We start from the raw sequence: 18,201 nt of genomic DNA, 5'->3' as shown, positions 1-18,201 counted from the left end.
AGATTCTCTTTACCATTGTTTAGTACAAAGCATTTGCTTCCAAAAACTCTCAGATGCGAGATGTTTGGTTTCCTTCCCTTCAGCAGCTCATAGGGAGTTAACTTTAACATAAACCTTATTATAGTTATGTTCAGCACATAGCAATCAGTGCTAACAACATCCACCCAGAAGTATTTTGGCATGTTTCTCTCGTTCAACATAGTTATTGCAAGCTCTTCAAGAGCTCTGTTCTTCCTTTCAACTACTCCATTTTGCCGTGGAGTTCTGGGTGCAGAAAAGTTATGAGAAATCCCCATTTCAGATAGATAATCATCAAACTCGTTATTTTGAAATTCTCCTCCATGATCACTTCTGATGGATTTGATTCTGACGTCCATTTCGTTTTGGATAACAGCAACAAATCTTTTGAATGCTTTAAACGTGTCATTTTTAGTAGCGATAAAATATGTCCATGTATATCGTGAGTAGTCATCAACAATGACTAGTCCATAAGAATTTCCACCAAGACTCTTTATTCTAGAAGGCCCGAAAAAATCCATGTGCAATAGTTGCAGAGGTCTTGAAGTCAACATTTCTCTTTTACTGTTGAATGACTGTTTAGTTTGCTTTCTTTTTTGACATGCATCACATAATCTTTCAGATGTATAGAGAATTTTAGGCAGACCATTCACCAGATTCTTTGAGACCAATTTATTCAATTGATTCATGCTGATATAAGCCAGTCTCTTATGCCAAAGCCAGACATCTTGTTTGGTCATCAAGCAGACTACCGAGTTGAATGAACTGTCCTTGAAGTCAATTATATAGATGTTGTTGAACCTTTTTCCTACCAGTAATAACTCATCTGTTGATCCATCGCTAATCAGACAGTATTTGGGCTCAAACGTGATCTTTAGACCTTTGTCGCACAACTGACTGATGCTAAGCAAATTGTGCTTCAACCTTTCTACAAGCAAAACATTTTTAATTTCATAAGATGAAGGGGTTTTTATTTTACCTATGCCAATGATCTTCCCTTTGTTATTGTCTCCGTAGGTGACGTGACCAGTAGCTTTGTAAGAGATATCTGAGAACTTTGTAGGGTCTCCCGTCATGTGTCTCGAGCAACCGCTGTCCATATACCATGTAGAGCTTTTTAGCTCATGTTTCATATCAGCTTTGACAATTTTAGACTTCACCATCATTATCAATTCTTCTCTCGTCTTGATCTTCTTGATACCACTTTGAACTGTCTGTGCATCCTTTTTGTCAAGAAACTTTGTAAATCTGTTGGCAAGCAAGTTTAGCCTTTGTGATCCAGAGACAAGTTCTCCATCACACGATGCCTTGTATTGCAAGTTACCTGTTTCAAAAGATTCATAAAATCCATTTGTAATAGAGTTTGACTTCTTATTGCAAGGGGCATATACTAAATCAATTTTGAAGTCACTGATTCTTTTAGATTGCGAAACAGAAGCCATCCCCAGGTCTATAGTCAATTCAAAGAAAAACAGAGTCGACTAGTTTTTCAAATATCTTATGAAAACCAGCTCTGATACCAATTGTTAGGAAACATGTAGGCTTCGTTTTAACATCAAGAGGGGGGGTGAATTGGTGAGTTTTCAAAATCAGAGTCTTTTTGCAATCTTTGATTCAAAGTACAAAACTTTACAAACTTTCTTGAATCGCAAGTAATAGAAAATTAAGTGCAGCGGAAAATCAAAGTAGACTATGTGAATTGTAAAGTCAAATGAAAGTAAAAGAGAAGGGATAAAGAATTCAAACGCAGGTTTTTATACTGGTTCAGCCTCAATGCCTACATCCAGTGTCCTTCTAGTACCAGGAAGCAAATGCACTATAATGGTCAAGGTTTTTACAACAAGGCTTTTATAGAGACCTCCTCGTCAAAAATATAAAACACCTCTCTAACCTTCTAACCAAAATATAGACAAACCACACAGCAAGACTTGCAGCAAGATGTCCCCTCTCCTGCAATCTGCAACCCACTTTGAACAATTCTCAAAGTGTACCAGACTCCACGAGTCTAACCCCTGTAGTTACAACAGGTAACACAACAATCACCACGGATGCCAACATCAATCTTGATCAACTCAGAAACACCTCAATTGTGCAGATTCTGATCAAGCAATGAGCACGATTCAATTCTCCTTCAGAAACTCTTCAAAGAAAGATCACAATGGTCTTCTTGATGAGTTCTTGGAGCTCAAATCTTCAAAGAAACAGTCTGACACAAAATATGAAAATGTTAGATTTCCAAAAGTTCTCAAAGTTTCTTTGAAACAACTCAAGTCTCGTCTATTTATAGATTTCTATAGAATAGACGCTCCTACATTCGAATATGCTACTAATAGAGTCGATTGTATTAAAACAGTTATAACAGTTTGATCAAAATAATAACAGTCCAATCAAAAAAATTCATTCGTCATTCAATACAGTTGACCAAAACATTCAATGCTTAACTAACTTTTAAAAATATAGTTGTTACTGTACATGAGCATAACAGAATTTCAAATCAAGAAACTAATATAGTCGAATATGTGGTGCACAGAGTCGACTTTGACACAGTAGTTCACTTTGAAATTCTTTTCAATGTAAAATCTCACATAGCACTGTTTCTGAAAATCTGTGCATAGTCTCGAGCTTAATTCAACTTCTCCCATAATGAAGTCGACTTACAACTTGCAGATATGCCACACAATGTAAGTTCGTAAAAGTGTATGTGGTTTTCTTCTTTCAAAACATGTGTAATGCAACCAGATATGATTTAACATACACAAGCTTAATAAATGTTCATTCACATATCAAGATAAACACAAAAACAATTCAACAAGATATCAATTAATAAGCAATAGAACATGTAACACATCAACAATACATGTGTTATTAAAAATGTGTTGTCATCATAAAAAATTAGAGTGATATAGATATTGTGTTGTCAACAATCTCAATAGTATTTAGTAACTAAAAAATAAAGATAAAATTGATCATGAAACTATAACTTCTCTTTCATTAAATTCTAGAACTCTATTAATTTTCTCTTCCAACAAACTCACGAAAGTGTTCTTAAATCCTTCTTGTATCCAACACTTCTACTTTAACAACAATGCAAGTAGTTATGAAAGGAGATATAAGTACTTTTGTCGCACAGGAATGAGTAAAGGAAAAGGTTTACGTATCCTTATTATACGTGCATAAAAAATGAGAGAAAAATAAGATATTAAGGCTTTTCCTTAGCGAAAGTGAAAGATATCAAGGTTATTTAAACAATAATTAGAAACCAAAAATAATTTTTTATTCTTATGAAATTCAATCTAATTTTCTAAATTAAACAAGATGTGATAAAAAATAAAAAACATTTCACCATTCAACCATGCGCCCGGCAAGGTACAAATGTCATAATAGGATCAATCACAACTGAATTAAAGATGCCAGAAGATTCGTCTTGAGTGTTCTATTAGCTACAGAGCAAGGTTTCTTTATTATTTCAACATATCACGTTATTTTGGTTCCCTTGAAATGTACCATTTGTATTTTTTCTCTCTGGAGCTGTCTAAGACAAGGTCAATGAGAGGTTGATTTGAAGATATAACCAGCCCACGACCAAAAAGTGCATAGAAGAAAACACACTAGAAATAATAGATCTTTTTATATGATAACAAAACACGAATCTCAATTTGATCCTACGATGTTTAAGTTGGGGAATCAACATGTATCTGGATTTTATTATCATAGTCAAACATGATCACGTATTCTACAGATTAGGAAAGGAAGATACAAAAGCCTTTCAGATCTTCTTTAAATAGTGAAATGAAATGGTGGAAGTACAAGCAAGACAGAAAAATGATTCAGGATCAAAATATCCAAAGAATCTTATGGCCAAGCATCTGGAGTGACTCTTTCACTGATTGTAGAACCAAATTGTGGGCCTCCTTTCCTATATGAGATAAGAAACTCAACAGGGTATCCCTTAAGCTTATGAGGAATAATTCCAAGATCATTGAAAGTCAAAGCTGCAAATTTCATCAAACAAAAAATGTGGGACAAGCGACGTAAGAGACAGTTCTATAATATCTTGGAACCAAAAAAGCAGACCTCGTGATTGAATTCAGGAACTTACCATTTTCTGAAACAATGGTATCTGTAGTTAAAGCCTGGATCTTATCCAGATTCAATATCTCAGGAGTAGGTAGCGGAAAGGGGACCTTGTTTAGTAATATTTCTCTTGGTGTTGCCAATGCCTGAAATCAATCATTTGATATAATGTTAGCATTTCACTTAAAGATTTTAAAGAATATCACTTTGAACAAATCTTATAAACAATATTGCGCCGTTGCATGGATGATACCCTAGTTACATATATAAAATGGAACTAGATACATAAGAGAGAGAGATATCAAGTACAAGCAACCACCCACAAGATCAAATTATGTTCATTGGTGGCTTTTCAATGGTAAGTAAACGTCAACAAATTAGAAGGGGTTTAACACACCTTTGCAATGGGGAAAGGCACCTTCACGTAACGAGGCCATTCTCGGATTGTTTCATACATAAGCTCTGCCTGCAATTATCGCAGATTCAACATCATTCGACAATCGCTTCTTCCAACTCCCCTCACCCACAACAAATAAACACCTTTTATTTTCACCACGCATGAAATAGAAATATTAGCAACAAATGAAGAAATAAAGTAATATAGTGTCCTTGTGTTTGTGACAAATTTGCGTCACTTTTTTAGTCCTGTAAATTAAAAAATGTATTTTTAGTTCCCAATTTCAGAAAACAGCGTTTTTTTCACCTCAAATTTGGGTCACTTTTTCTTTTAGTTCCTGTGTTTAAGAAAATGTAGTTTTTCGTTCCTCAACACTGACTGTCGTGGTTACACTCGTCGCAATGACATATGTAACTGAAATAATAATGTAAAAATTCACTTTTTTATTTTTTTTACTAGAATGTCTGTTTTTTATCCCTTAAATTAACATTAAAACTTTTAATCCTCTAAAATAATTTCTCTAGTCCCTCAAATTGAAAAAAAAAATAATTAACATCTCTAATTCAAAACTAAATGTGAAACTTTTGTTTCATTTGTGTCAGGGATGGAAAATTGGACAAAAATTTATCCAAGCCTACGTCAACCTTCGTGTTTTGTATGAATAGGTTTAAGTTAAGTACAACACGTTTTCTAACAATTTTAGAGAAACACTTTTAAATTTCCAAAATTTAAAGTATTGGATCATGTTTTAAGATAAATTTGTTTATGATTTTAAACTCCCAAAATCTAGTGAGGCAAAAGGAAACATTGTATTAACACATTCTAGTCATATCATAAATACTACACTTTAATCCCAAAATAAAAAATTAAGTCAAAACTCCATTCATCACAATTTGACAAAAGGTACAAAATAAGAAGGGAATCGTTGCGGTCCTAGTAGCAACCATTTAAAGTTACTATAAGAGGGCCGAAAATAAGAGAAGATATTTCAAACAGTTAAAATTGTTTTCCTCAAAAATAAACATGTGTTAAACTACGTCAACAAAATTTCAACGTCACCTTTGAAATTTTTTTTCAAATTAAAGACTTATAAATTCACTTGAAATTTGGGGAATAATTTTTTTTTTAATTCAAAGAACTAAAAATATTTTAAAATTTGAGAGACTAAAAAAAAGAAACTTCAAACAGTTAAAATTGTCTTTCTCAAACTAAACTCGTGTTAGATGTGCAGCAAATATTCATCAACTTTGAAAATCAAAATGAATTCTTTCCATATTAGAAAACTTAAAACTTCATTTTAAATTTGGGGAATAACTTTTTTTAAAATTTCAGAGGAATGAGAATATTTTGAAGTTGAGGGGCTTATAATATAAATTTTACATTTGAAGGACTAAATAATCACTTTTGAATTTGGGAGTGCTATAAAATTTGATAAAATTTTAGGAACTAAAAAGATTAAAAAAGTGAATTTTCATGAATTATTTTAGTGACATAGGTCATTTGTTAACGTTGATGTTATTAGCTACATCTGCAACTAGTGTAACACCATTAGCGACCAGAAACAAAAAAGAACATGCACAGTGAAGAGCCGAAGTAAGCAAACTTTAATTGGGAGGAATAAGAAAACAAATAAGCCAATTTTGAAGGACTAAAATCATATTTAAGCCAAATATGAAATATAAAATAACAACAAATAAAGAGCTAGAGTAACAGGTTACCAAGTCATGCACAGTAAAGATTTCTGGACCACCCAATTCATAAGTCTTTCCCATGCTAGTGCCGTCATCCTTCAAGACTGTGGTAAGTGCAGCAGCAACATCAACCACATAAACAGGCTGGATCCTGCAATAATTGCATTTCATATAAAAATCAAATCAAATCAATTTCAACACTAGCAGAAACATTAACGAAACAATTTTGCATTTTGGTAAGTACGATTGAAGTTCAAAGTGATTGCATGATAGGTTTATACATACTTTGTGCTCCCATTTCCAAACAATGGAATAAAGCCATACTTTTTCGCAAAATGAGCCCATGGGTTCAAAATCCGATCCTCTGTACCAATCATAACAGCCGGTTTCAAGATAGTGGCCTGTAGGGGTTAACATTAGAATTCTGATATTAATGCTGGTAAAGCATGAAATTGCCCCCATATACAAAGTGCAAAGTAATCACATATTTTATCTCATGAAGTCAAATGTTTTCGCTTCGTGATTTACATGAAAACAAACAAGTACTTCTAATAGGGTTGGGGTTTAGGGTTGCACTCAAACTGCAAACTTGTCCAACCCAATTTCATTTTAGTGGGTTCGGTTGACCATTATGTTGGATTTAATCTAGTACAAACAATTATAATTGGATTGGGTAATGGGTTCATAAATTTCAAATGTAATGAACCCGACTGAACAATACATATATAATAAAAAATAATATTTGACTAATAATTTTATATTTAACCATATGAATATTATTTATATATATCTTATAAGTATCGTTGTACCTTATAATTATTAAGAAACATTGGAAATACATATTTTGATATTTTTTCTGAATTAATATTTATTTTCAAATTACTCAACCCGGTGACCTAACACAATTAAATTTAACTGGATTTGGTAAAAAAATAGATTAAACTTGACCCACTCTGCCTACTTACACTCCTATAACCGGCTATCATGTATACAATCCATCAGTACTTACAGTGTGGATGTCAGAGGGAAAGGAAGGGCAGAATTATTTTAGTTTTACTGGTTTAACAATTTTGCCAGGTAGGGGAAATAAATAAGCACAAATCCCTCCCCCATCTATTTGTCAGAACTTATAGTATGTCTACAACCATCGCTTCCTACATTTGTCTCACCTCAGGTAAAACTGAGGAATTTGGGGGGGGCATGATTTGTGGCCTTTGCGGACTAATTGTCCCAAAAATACATTCTACCTGTGATATCTATCATTACTAATTATAAGTATATAACAGTATATATCTCTTTACTTAATACGTGAGATATTAATAAGAGAGAAACTTCAAAACCTTTCAAAGAATGCATCAATCATTTTCCATTTATCGTGCCGTTGTATAATAATAGAAGCCAAAAGAAAAACACTCAAAAGTCAATACATATAACTAATGTACTAGGGTTCTTAGAGAAGTATATTGCCTCGCTTATTTGACTTCCATCATTCAGAATAATATTTTTGCATTCTTTGAAGAATATCATCAATTAACTCCATCCACAAACCTATTAAAACAAGAATATGACCTTTTGGAATTGAGTTTCCAGAAGTTTAATATACATGTGAAAATTGAGTCAACCACCCTCCTTTATAAACATTCACAAATTGCGTAAGGTCCCACCGTTTTAATGCTTATGAAGAGAGAGAGACATTTTCAAATGAGAAGGTTATATGAAAATTCAACATAAGAGGATTCATTCCCTAGACTTCCTTGTTTAGCCTCAATGGAAATGGATAGAGTGAAAAGTTGCTGATCTTACCTATGATAAAGGAACTAGAAATAAATTAGTCCAGACAATGAGAAAACTAATTGTACCTCAGGTAATTCCCTTAAAACCACTTCCTCAGCAGCGGCTTTGGCTCTAAGCATCCTGGATGGAGATGATGGAGATGCGCCTAAACAAGAAACTTGGATAAATCTCAAGATACCACCATGCTCTCTGGAAATCTACAACAGCTCAAAGATCAACTATACAATTAATAAAATTAAAACACCAGGTCAAGTTATAATGGGAAACAACAAACTTTAAAATAATACAAATAGAAATATTAAACTAAGCCAAGCCTGGCAAGGCTCCATATATAATAGTTCACTTTATAAGGACTAAATATGACAATTGTCTTATGCTTCAGAATCAAGAATCAGATTAAATCACTAAGAAATAGTTCATGAAACTTTGAACATATACTCTTCATTAATTTCCTCAGGCAAGCTCTAATTACTCAACCTAGCACACAGCACACCAATACAACTTTAAATCCATTGTAAAATTGTCTTGGAAGAATTTGTATTACAAAATTCAAATTTTATGACAGATTCCAGTATCAGAGTATAAGGCAATGTTCAAAGATGACAAGTAAACACTGATCCAATATATCCCTCTACACTCTACACAACTGCAGCACCCCGTTTTACGGGGAGGGGGGTAGACAGACCAACTGGAATATTTACAAAATGAGACTCAATATGCAGTTTGAGACACGGCCACACAGAATAATTTAGAAATGTCCCGCATTACTAGTTGACAGAATCCATAATAAAATATAAATACTTATGAAACTCTCCTGCTAAACTAGACATTTTGACCTTCTTTTTCACTTTTCTCTCAAAAATTCATGAACGTCTTAAATTTTATACTTAACGTATTAATTGACAACATAAGGATACAACTATCCATTTTATTTTTAAAAACTAGAATGAGCTATTGTTATCGCAAATCAACATCAGTAAATATGCATGAATATAAAGTAAAAGAAAAACATGTTTTAATCAAGAGAGAGAGAGAAAGAGAGAATAATGAGCTAATAATTACTTCAATTGTTAACGTAGTGATAAAGGATTATAGGCTGACAGAAAAAGTAAGAGAACATACCTTAGCAAGGTTCTCAGCCATGTGATAGTGTACCTCTTCAAAGCTGTAGTTTCTTGTCTCATAATCCCTTCCTGCCAGCAACAAAATCAGGTAGAATCAATGTGATTAAGAGAAAAAGAAATCTTGTAGAACAAGATATTGGAACATTCAAAGAGAAAAATTAAAAGATGAGACGCATACCAATCAGATTGATAACAACGTTGGCCTTGGCCATCACTGCTTTTACTGAACTTTCATCCCTTGGATTGTATTTCATGGGTACAATCTGGCATATTAATCACTGTAAGGTTAGCACAAATAGCGAAAGGAAATAATCCATACAAATAGCAGAATGAACATTCCAACCAAAAAGAATGAGAAGGCAAGAGAGAGCTCTAGATGTATACAAACATTATCTTAAATACCTGTCCCAAATCCCCCATCAATTTGAGATGACGGGGACAATCTTCAGAGCCTCTGAAAGGAACTAGGACTTGAGATCCCATTTTAGCTGGATGAGGGGAATGATATCACCAAATGAATCAACACAATACAGTTAGGAGAAAAAAGTTAAACCATAATAAAATTTATTACACAATATTTATTCAAAGAAAAAAATAAAAAATTAGCAACATTCTGATAAATTTTCCTAAAATAATGTAAATCCTAGAAACGTACATACCAAGTTGTTGGACAACATAACGACCTAAGAATCCTGTTGCCCCAAATACTGTAGCAATGATGCCACTGCAAAATAATTTCTTTCAAGTATTATTTAAATAAGAAATCAAGTAGATAAGAAAAAAAAAATAGATTCAGTCAAAGAAAAAATCAAAAGAAGATTTTAATTTTCTGACAGATATACCTAAGCCTTCAAGATCAATTAACTATAGTTCATACAGTATGACTCTTTCAAAATAAAATCCCTTTAATGACCAAAATAAACAAAGAGAATTCAGCCTTTAGAAGAACAACCAACAACACCCTCAAAACTGCAGACGCACAATAAAAACAGCTCAATACACCACAAGCATCCATTGCATGACTACCATGAGGATACAAGAACAAATGTCATAGACCATGCCAAATAATGAATTAGTGATAATACAATAGATTATATACAGTGTCCGATTCTTTTTAAACATGCAAAATCAAGCTACAGTTACAGTTGAGTTGTATCACACCACTCTAACAATACCTTGAAAACCAGTTCATCACTTCATCCTATGTATACAATTCTTGAAAAGTGAAAACTCAAATAAATTTTCTATAGAGCAGGAACTTAATCCAATTTAGAAAAAAATTTACCTAACCTTTGATACAAAACATAAATCAAGAGGTGAAATTATCAGCTATAGTAAGTGTCTAACTGAAGCAACATGAGCTCAAAATTAACAGCTAATGGAGAAAATATAAGTTGTTAGTCCCGCTCCCGCTCCAGACTATAGCTTTGGTTTTACATTTCTTCTAGTGCAAGTCCTGCACGATCAAATCTAATCCCATAACATAAATCAAGTATGCGACATTGAACCCACAAACTAGAGACTACTTCTACTCTAATATCAGGATTAAGTGAACGAGAATTCTCAAGCATCATCTATCATTTATTCTATACATTCTCAAGCTGCAATAATAAATCATGACTCGTTTAGATCCCCACCAACCGAGAAGCACGTGTTCCCATGGTAGCAGATTCCCGTACCAAAGCCCCCACAACTCACTTGTAAGCTCAGACCTTAACAAAAACAACCTAAACAAGTTTCGTTTTCCATCAAATTTCCCCCCTATTAATTTATCGTTTCCTTCAAAATGTAGTTCCGCAACCAAAAAACAGGAAAAACCATTTAACGTTATCACAGAAACAATAAAATTAAAATCCTAGAACTATTGCGTTAGTCTTAATTTTCGACACGAAAACGTATAATGGAGAGCGAATGAGGCAAACCTGACAGACGACCGTCCACCAGTGCCCTTGCGAACGAGGTGACCCACGCCCTTGGTGGCGATGGTAGAAACATAACGCTGATGATCCGCTACATAATCTTGAACAACAATTACGATTATATGAAAACGGAGGTGAGTTAGAGCATGAAACAGAGATTACTGGGTAATGAAAGATTACGGTGATCGGAAATTGGATAGATAGCCCTGATCGATGTCGACGATTTCAGCGATTGGTGCCCTAAGCGCCTCGCAATGGTCTGCATCTTACCGTTCTCACACTCGCCCACAACGCAGGAGAAGAAACACTGATACAATTGGTACTGTGAATGGTGCACGCGAAGGTTGCGATCTCCATCGCGCCTAATTTGGGCTCCATGTTATACTGAGCCCAAACTTGTGCTTCTTCAATGCCTTTGGGCTTTGACTGTGAAGCCACTTCATCTGTTATCTATTGTTACGTTAATAAAGAAAAAAGTTTTTTAACTGTTTTGTTATGAACACAATTTTTTATTTATTTTACGGAATAATTTTTAAAATTTAAGTAATTATTCATAAAAAAATACTACAATAATAAAAATTACCTATACTAAAATTATCCAAATTATTAATTTTTATAATTATCTTTTATAAAGACTACTTTATAATTTAGTTATATTTTTCCTTCGATAATTATTATAATTATAATTTTTTTCTAATGTAAAGAGAAAAGTGACAATAGTAGTATATAACATACATATCTTACATGTAACTTATTTGTGAAACCAAATTTATTATTGTAACAATTTACTTTTAAGTTATCTTTTCATTCACATAAATAATTTCTTTTAGGTTGTGGATGATTTCGAGGAAAGTGAATTGATAGATTTAAGTGAATTTGGGAGTAAATTTTTATTTTTTATTTGAGTGGATTTTGAGGTAAGTGATGATAGATTTGAAAGTAAAGTTTATGAGAAGGATTTATTGTTTAATTGGTAGAAATTAAAGATTACCAAAATATTTTTAGTTATTAAAGTAATATAAAATGATAATTGTTAATATTATATTTAATTGTAAAAATGTTTATAACAAGTAAAAATTAAAACTAATTATTAAAATTAATTTAAAAAATGTAAAAAAATTATAATTTAATAAAATGAATTTATTTTTAAATGTAACATTTGTTTGTAATATAATTTAACACCAATGAATTAAATGCTGACCACCCATGAAATTTAATACCATACTCATCCAAAATCTTAATAAAACGCACTTACACTGTAACAACTTGTTCCTAATGACCTAACTTAATTTGTTCTAAGCAGTGGAACCGAATACAAGATTTATGGAATCGAATACACGGCCATCAAGAACGAGTAGACTCTTCTTCAACCTTACTTCAAGCTTTCTTCACTTTCATCCATCAACCTCCTCAACATCAATCGACTTCTTCTTCTTCCTTCAAGCCTGTTCTTCATCTTCATCTCAATCCAACCTACAACAACCACATGTTTTTTCAAATCGATTATGAAACTTTGGAATCGAACAAAAGGGTTAATATTCTTCTGGTATTTTAGATATAATTGAGGTTAGATATGACATTTTTGTATACAAATCACTACAAGTCTTTGCAACATAGCGAGATGGATAAATTAAGCTTATCTCACAAATCACCGCATTTTCATCTACCTAAATCAATATAAATGAACATAAAAAATATTGCAAATCGTTGCTCGCAATTTCTCTTCAATAGTAATTTCAACTCATGTGAACACATCCTTAATGTTGGAATGTATCCATCGTTTCTCAAAGCCACAAACAAAAGATCCTCTAAGAAAGCTGAATTTGAAGTTGAGTACGATGCAGAAATGCCAGAAAAGGAAATCATTAATATGATGGTGAGAAAATTTAATAAATTCATGAAGAATAGAAATAGTACAACTGATAATGTAGGTTACTCAAGAGGAGGAAAGAAGAACTCAAAGAACAACATTGTGCAATGCTATGAATGTGGAAAGGATGCCCACATAAAGCTTGATTGTCCAAACTTGAAGAATAGGCATACAACAAACACCAAGTATCTACAGGATAAGAAGAGCAATCAAAGAAAAGCTTATATAGCCTGGGAGAACAGTGATGATGATTCTTCAAGTGATGATGATTGCAGTGTTGAAGAGGAGTCCAATTTGAGTTTCATGGCAGGCTTTGCACACTCTGATGATGACAACGATAGTGATTTTGAGAGTGAGCCAATCAAAGTCAAGTATGACTTGCTATTGGATGCATTTCACGAAATACATGCAAAAGCCATGCAACTTCAGTACAAGGTGAATCGATTAAACTCAGAAAGAAAAGACTATGAATATCGAATTGAGAACCTTGTTAAAGATAATGAGAAGCTTAATCAAGAGTTAGAAAAATGCTTTACAATCGACAAAAAATATTAAAACTGAAATTTAGATTGTTGAAAAGAAATGTGATAATTGTTTTGTACACTTAGAGAAAATTGATTACTTAACAAGCACTCTAGCAAAATTCACTCAAGGAAAAGATAATTTAGATGTTGTGTTAAGATCTTCAGGCAGAGCAATTAATAGGCAAGGCATTGGTTATAAAGCAAAGAGTAATAGGATTAATTCTAAGAAGTTTATTGATCTGAGTAAACCTATTACAAATTCTTGTTTCTATTGCAATATTATTGGACACAATGTCAGAAATTGCTACTACAAAAAGGTTGGGGTTCCTAAAGGGTAATATAAGTGGATTCCTAAGGAACAACCCCCTATAACTAACAACAAAGGACCTAAATTTGTATGGGTACCTGCTTCAAAATCATTCAATTGTTTTGAAGGAAAATAAGCTACTACTGAAGCAGTACAGTGCTCATGGATGAACTGTAGTGGAACAAATCACAAGTTCTTGAGTATCTCAATGTGGTAACTGAAATAGTTATTTTCATGCATTCATGCATCACAAGTATTTGTATGAATGATTGATTATGTGCATGATTGATGAATATCTATTTGATTGATCTGTTTGTATGAAAATTTGTTTACACGATTTTTAATCGATTGGATTATGTATAGGGTCGATTATGTTCTGCGTATGCGTTTCTCTATTTAGAGTAAATCTGTTAAACACAAAAGTGATTCTGGTTATAATAAAATCGATTAAAATTCTCTTTCATGGGCTTTCAAATTTTGAATTTTTAAATAAAGCTGCTACTAAAGTTTTTCTCTGCGCCCCTTATAAGTGTTTCTGAAAATCTAGTATCCATTAAGTGTGTTCTATCAGTGGAAAACTCAAAACCTTATAGTACTGTGAAAGATTGTCTGGAATCTATATTCATAATGGCTTCTTCATCACACCCTTCAAGAGATAGCGAAAAGATTGTCAGTGCTACAAGAAATGTTAATCCCTCTAGATGGATCAGTGATGAGAAGACTCGTGAAAGGTTTTTAAGAGGGAAGAGGATCAAGATCGTTGTTCCTCATAAGTATCTGAACCTTGAACTGTTTGAAAAAGAAGGTTTCCACTTTTTGGAATGGATTGAAACTCAGGGCCTCTCTACCTTTGTTCAGATGAAGGAAGATTTTAGTGAGAGTCTTTTACAACAACCTAAAGAGTGTAAATTGAGACATTCAATCTCGAGTGAAGGGGGTAAATGTGTACATTGACAATAATGTTTGGCTACAGGTAGCAGGATTAAAAGCTTAAGGATTATTCATACATCTACCAACTCTGAAACAAATAGGTGGTTGAAGAAGAGAGATGTGTACAAAAATTGGTTAAGGTTTTTGGGCAGGTACACAATTGAAAGATTATATGTAGATGACGGGCTGAACAAACAAGAAAAGATGGCAACACATATTCTTGCATGGGTGATTCTACCTAGAAGAATCTTGCAAGACAGAATGACAACTGAGGATGTCTATTTGTTTTATGCTATTAAAAATTATGTCCCCACCAATTGGTGGAAGTGTTAAAAGACCGCATGATTGAAGTTGGACTTAATCAAGCACAATACTTGCCATATGTTGTATTCATAAGCAAAATCTTAACTCTTCAAGGCGTGGATGTAAATAGGGAAAAGAAATGCGTTTGTAACTATACAAATGTAATCAATAGAAACACTCTAGCCTCTATTGGATTGGTGAATACCATGAAGGGATGGTGCTTCAAGGATAAAGAAGATATGGTTCAAAGTTTTGGAAGCACTCCTGCTTTAAATGAAGACCGCTCCATTTTTTTCCTGAGACAATTTGAACGATTTGTTGTTGAACAGTTCAAGTATACAAATGAAAGAATTACAAGGCTTGAAGGGAAGATAAACAATCTTCATCAACAAAGAGTTAATTAAATCTAAAGGCTTTGAAGAAGAATCATCTGATGAAGATTCCATGGACATGTCTAACTCATATTAGGGTGTTGATGTCTTTGTATGAAGTTTGTGTTTTATCTTGTAGTGGTTTTAACTCTAGTTTTGTTTGTAATGGTTGGCATTGATTGGCATATTTTTTTTATCTATCTGGTTGTAATCAGTTCTTGGTATACGAATGAAATCAAATTTTAGTTTAAATCAATCTGTGTGAAGTATACCTGAGGTTGATTGTGTGAAAATGATTGATGAATTGATTAACTAGTTTGTATGAATGCAATTTGACTAATTTTACTGTTACATTCATATCATTGCGTATTCATACCTTAACTATGATAATTACTGTACTGAATTGTTAATAAAGTTCTTGATCTAGTTAAGCCTAAAAGGTTATGCAGGAACAATGTTTGTTGACTGAGCTAGAATGGAAAATCCACAATACTCTACAGCGAGAAATCAATTAAGATGATGTTCTAATCGATTGGTTTTCGTAACTTGGTTTGAAGATTCCAAACTTTTGATATTTGATATCTTTAAACCTTGACTTATTATCTACTGAATGTTAATTCATCTTATATCTCCATGCTAATCCGCTCTATCTATGTTTTGAGATGATAAGTGATTAAATTGTTATAATGATTCAACATGTATCAATTCTACTCTGATATTACTGCTATAAAATTTCTCTAGTACATTGCTTGAATATGCTTATGTGATACATACTCTGATACATCTATATTATGCATCTGATCTTATACTCTAATAATATGCATAATGACAGGGGGAGTTTTGTACATTGCTTAATGGTTCACATGTTTCCAAAAAGGGGGAGAAAATAATTCATTCATGTGAATATCTTTGATAGAGGGAACATCACATTAATTCTGTTATTTTAGCTTATGCATATCTATATGTTTGATTATCTGTGTTTCAATTACAATATATCCTCAATACCTTTTATGCTAATGCCGAAAGGGGGAGAATAATTGATGTTACTGTGGGGAGAATTTTAATTATGGATAATATGTGATTTTGACGATACAACATGGTTTTATTAATCATGGTTGTGCATCATAAAAAAAGTGGGAGATTGTTGATATTGTTGATAGGGGGAACACAGGTTTAGCTGGACCCACAATCTCATATATCTGTGTTTTTGATGATGACAACACATAATTAATAATAGCACATGTGTAATTATTGTGTTATACATGTTATATGCTTATGCTCACTGGGTTGTATTTGTACAAGCATATCTGTGAACATAATTGTGTTGATTATAGCATAATATAAGCTTTCAGAAATGAAAAACCACAAGCACTATGTTTGCACTTTAAAGTGTGGCAAAACAACAGTTTTAAGTTGATTACATTACTGGTTAAATTGATTAAAACTCGTATGTTTGCACAAATATTTTTCAAGTGTACTATGATTTATTTTGGGAAGAAAAGTTTTCAAAAATATGCTAAGTGTTTCTACTTAATCGATTGCATACAACTTGTATTCAACTAAGTTAGTTATTGATTTGAAAACTATTTCAATGCTTGACATAATTGTCACAACGGTCATATTTCTGAATATGTTGACCAACTATTTATCACGAACCGATTACATTAATTGCGCTTTCAATTAATGCATTTGACTGTTATTATTCTATTATAACTGTGAAATATATTCGACTAGATTAATAGCCTAATCGATTAAAACATGTCTGTTTTGTGTTATACTATATATTGACGCCTAACTTTATTTCTGTGAGAAGAAGAATTGATCTTTACACTTTCATATCTTTTCAATATACGCTTTGTGATCTTACAAAAAAGAGAAAAACTCCAAGAAGCAAGAACTACCATGGTGAAAACCTTGGTGTAAAAACTCATATATTTATAGTGCATTGGCTTCCATCTCAGGTTGAGTGGAAGGACATTGAATGTAGGCAGGTTGGCCGAACCAGTATAAAAAGCAGCATTTGAATTCTCTTATCCCTTTTCTCTACATTAAGTTGATTAATTTGTTATTGCATTCGACTAAGTGTACTGTTTCATTGCATACAAGTTTACTTACGATTCAAGAAAAGTTTGAAGACATCCTGTTTTGTGAAAAATATTTTAAAAGCAAACATTTTTACGCATCACCAATTCACCCCCCCCCCTCCTCTAGGTGTGAGAAACGAAGCACTTATTTTTTAACAAATTCCACTACTCCTAGTAGTAAAACTTTAAATTTCATTTCATAACTAATAATTTCTTCTATTATCTCAGTATTACATAAAATCAACGAATCACTTCATCTCATCCATCTAACTCAATCATGTTCATTCATTAATCATGAATTGGTAATAACCCATTCCCATCACATAATCGTGTCAATACCCAAAATTTCTACCATATCATACATATACCTAATGACCAGATATCATACTCTTGCAGGTTAAGTTTTTCAAGGAGAAGAGAGCTCTATGATATCCTGGTAAATTTTAAGAGATTTAAAATGATTTTTGAATCTTAGACATGTCTTAAGTGTCAAAAAATAATTAAAATAATGTTTTTCGGAAATTAACGTGCAAATAATCGATTACCAAGAATGATAATAGATTATCAAAGTCTCAAAATTTTAATTTTTACAATTTGTCTCGCAAATAATCAATTATTAAAAGTCATAATTGATTATCTTATGTTAAAACGTAAGAAAAAAAAACATTTTTTAGAATATGTTTTTGATTTTAAGGGGAATATTAAATTTAGGGGGAGTAATTTTAATGAATTAAAAGGACTTAAATTCTTTTTAAATTAACTAATTTAGGGGGAGCATAAAGATTAGATGATTTT

General features: G+C 32.6%; 1 protein-coding gene across 2 annotated transcripts; it reads right to left on the bottom strand.

The window, feature by feature from the left end:
- Positions 1 to 3,650: 3,650 nt before the first annotated feature.
- Positions 3,651 to 11,380, bottom strand: LOC106772694 (NADH dehydrogenase [ubiquinone] 1 alpha subcomplex subunit 9, mitochondrial). 2 transcript variants are annotated; one of them, XM_014659245.2, is made up of 12 exons: positions 11,198 to 11,380; positions 11,021 to 11,108; positions 9,758 to 9,822; positions 9,501 to 9,586; positions 9,277 to 9,361; positions 9,097 to 9,167; positions 8,040 to 8,171; positions 6,466 to 6,581; positions 6,208 to 6,331; positions 4,490 to 4,558; positions 4,118 to 4,238; positions 3,651 to 4,010 (listed from the first exon to the last, which is right to left on the bottom strand). In XM_014659245.2, exons 1-12 carry the CDS (start codon positions 11,280 to 11,282, stop codon positions 3,871 to 3,873), a joined length of 1,182 nt encoding a protein of 393 aa, XP_014514731.1. In that variant the 5' UTR covers positions 11,283 to 11,380; the 3' UTR covers positions 3,651 to 3,870. The 2 variants fall into 2 exon arrangements, with proteins under 2 accessions (XP_014514731.1, XP_014514730.1); XM_014659244.2 differs by having other exon boundaries at positions 11,021 to 11,117; positions 11,198 to 11,377.
- Positions 11,381 to 18,201: the final 6,821 nt, after the last annotated feature.

This window comes from Vigna radiata, chromosome 8 (assembly GCF_000741045.1).
Source record: "Vigna radiata var. radiata cultivar VC1973A chromosome 8, Vradiata_ver6, whole genome shotgun sequence".
Classification (NCBI taxonomy): Eukaryota; Viridiplantae; Streptophyta; class Magnoliopsida; order Fabales; family Fabaceae; genus Vigna; species Vigna radiata.
Note: the sequence above shows the minus strand (reverse complement) of the source record. Positions and strands in the feature narration are given on the sequence as shown.

Excerpts from the sequence above, each read along its gene's own strand:
- LOC106772694 (XM_014659244.2), bottom strand. The coding sequence starts at position 11,282 with ATGCAGACCATTGCGAGGCGCTTAGGGCACCAATCGCTGAAATCGTCG. Across the intron at positions 9,168-9,276 it reads CGTTGTTATCAATCTGATTG|GAAGGGATTATGAGACAAGA; the intron begins GTATGCGTCTCA and ends TGTTGCTGGCAG. Across the intron at positions 4,011-4,117 it reads TACCATTGTTTCAGAAAATG|CTTTGACTTTCAATGATCTT; the intron begins GTAAGTTCCTGA and ends TGAAATTTGCAG.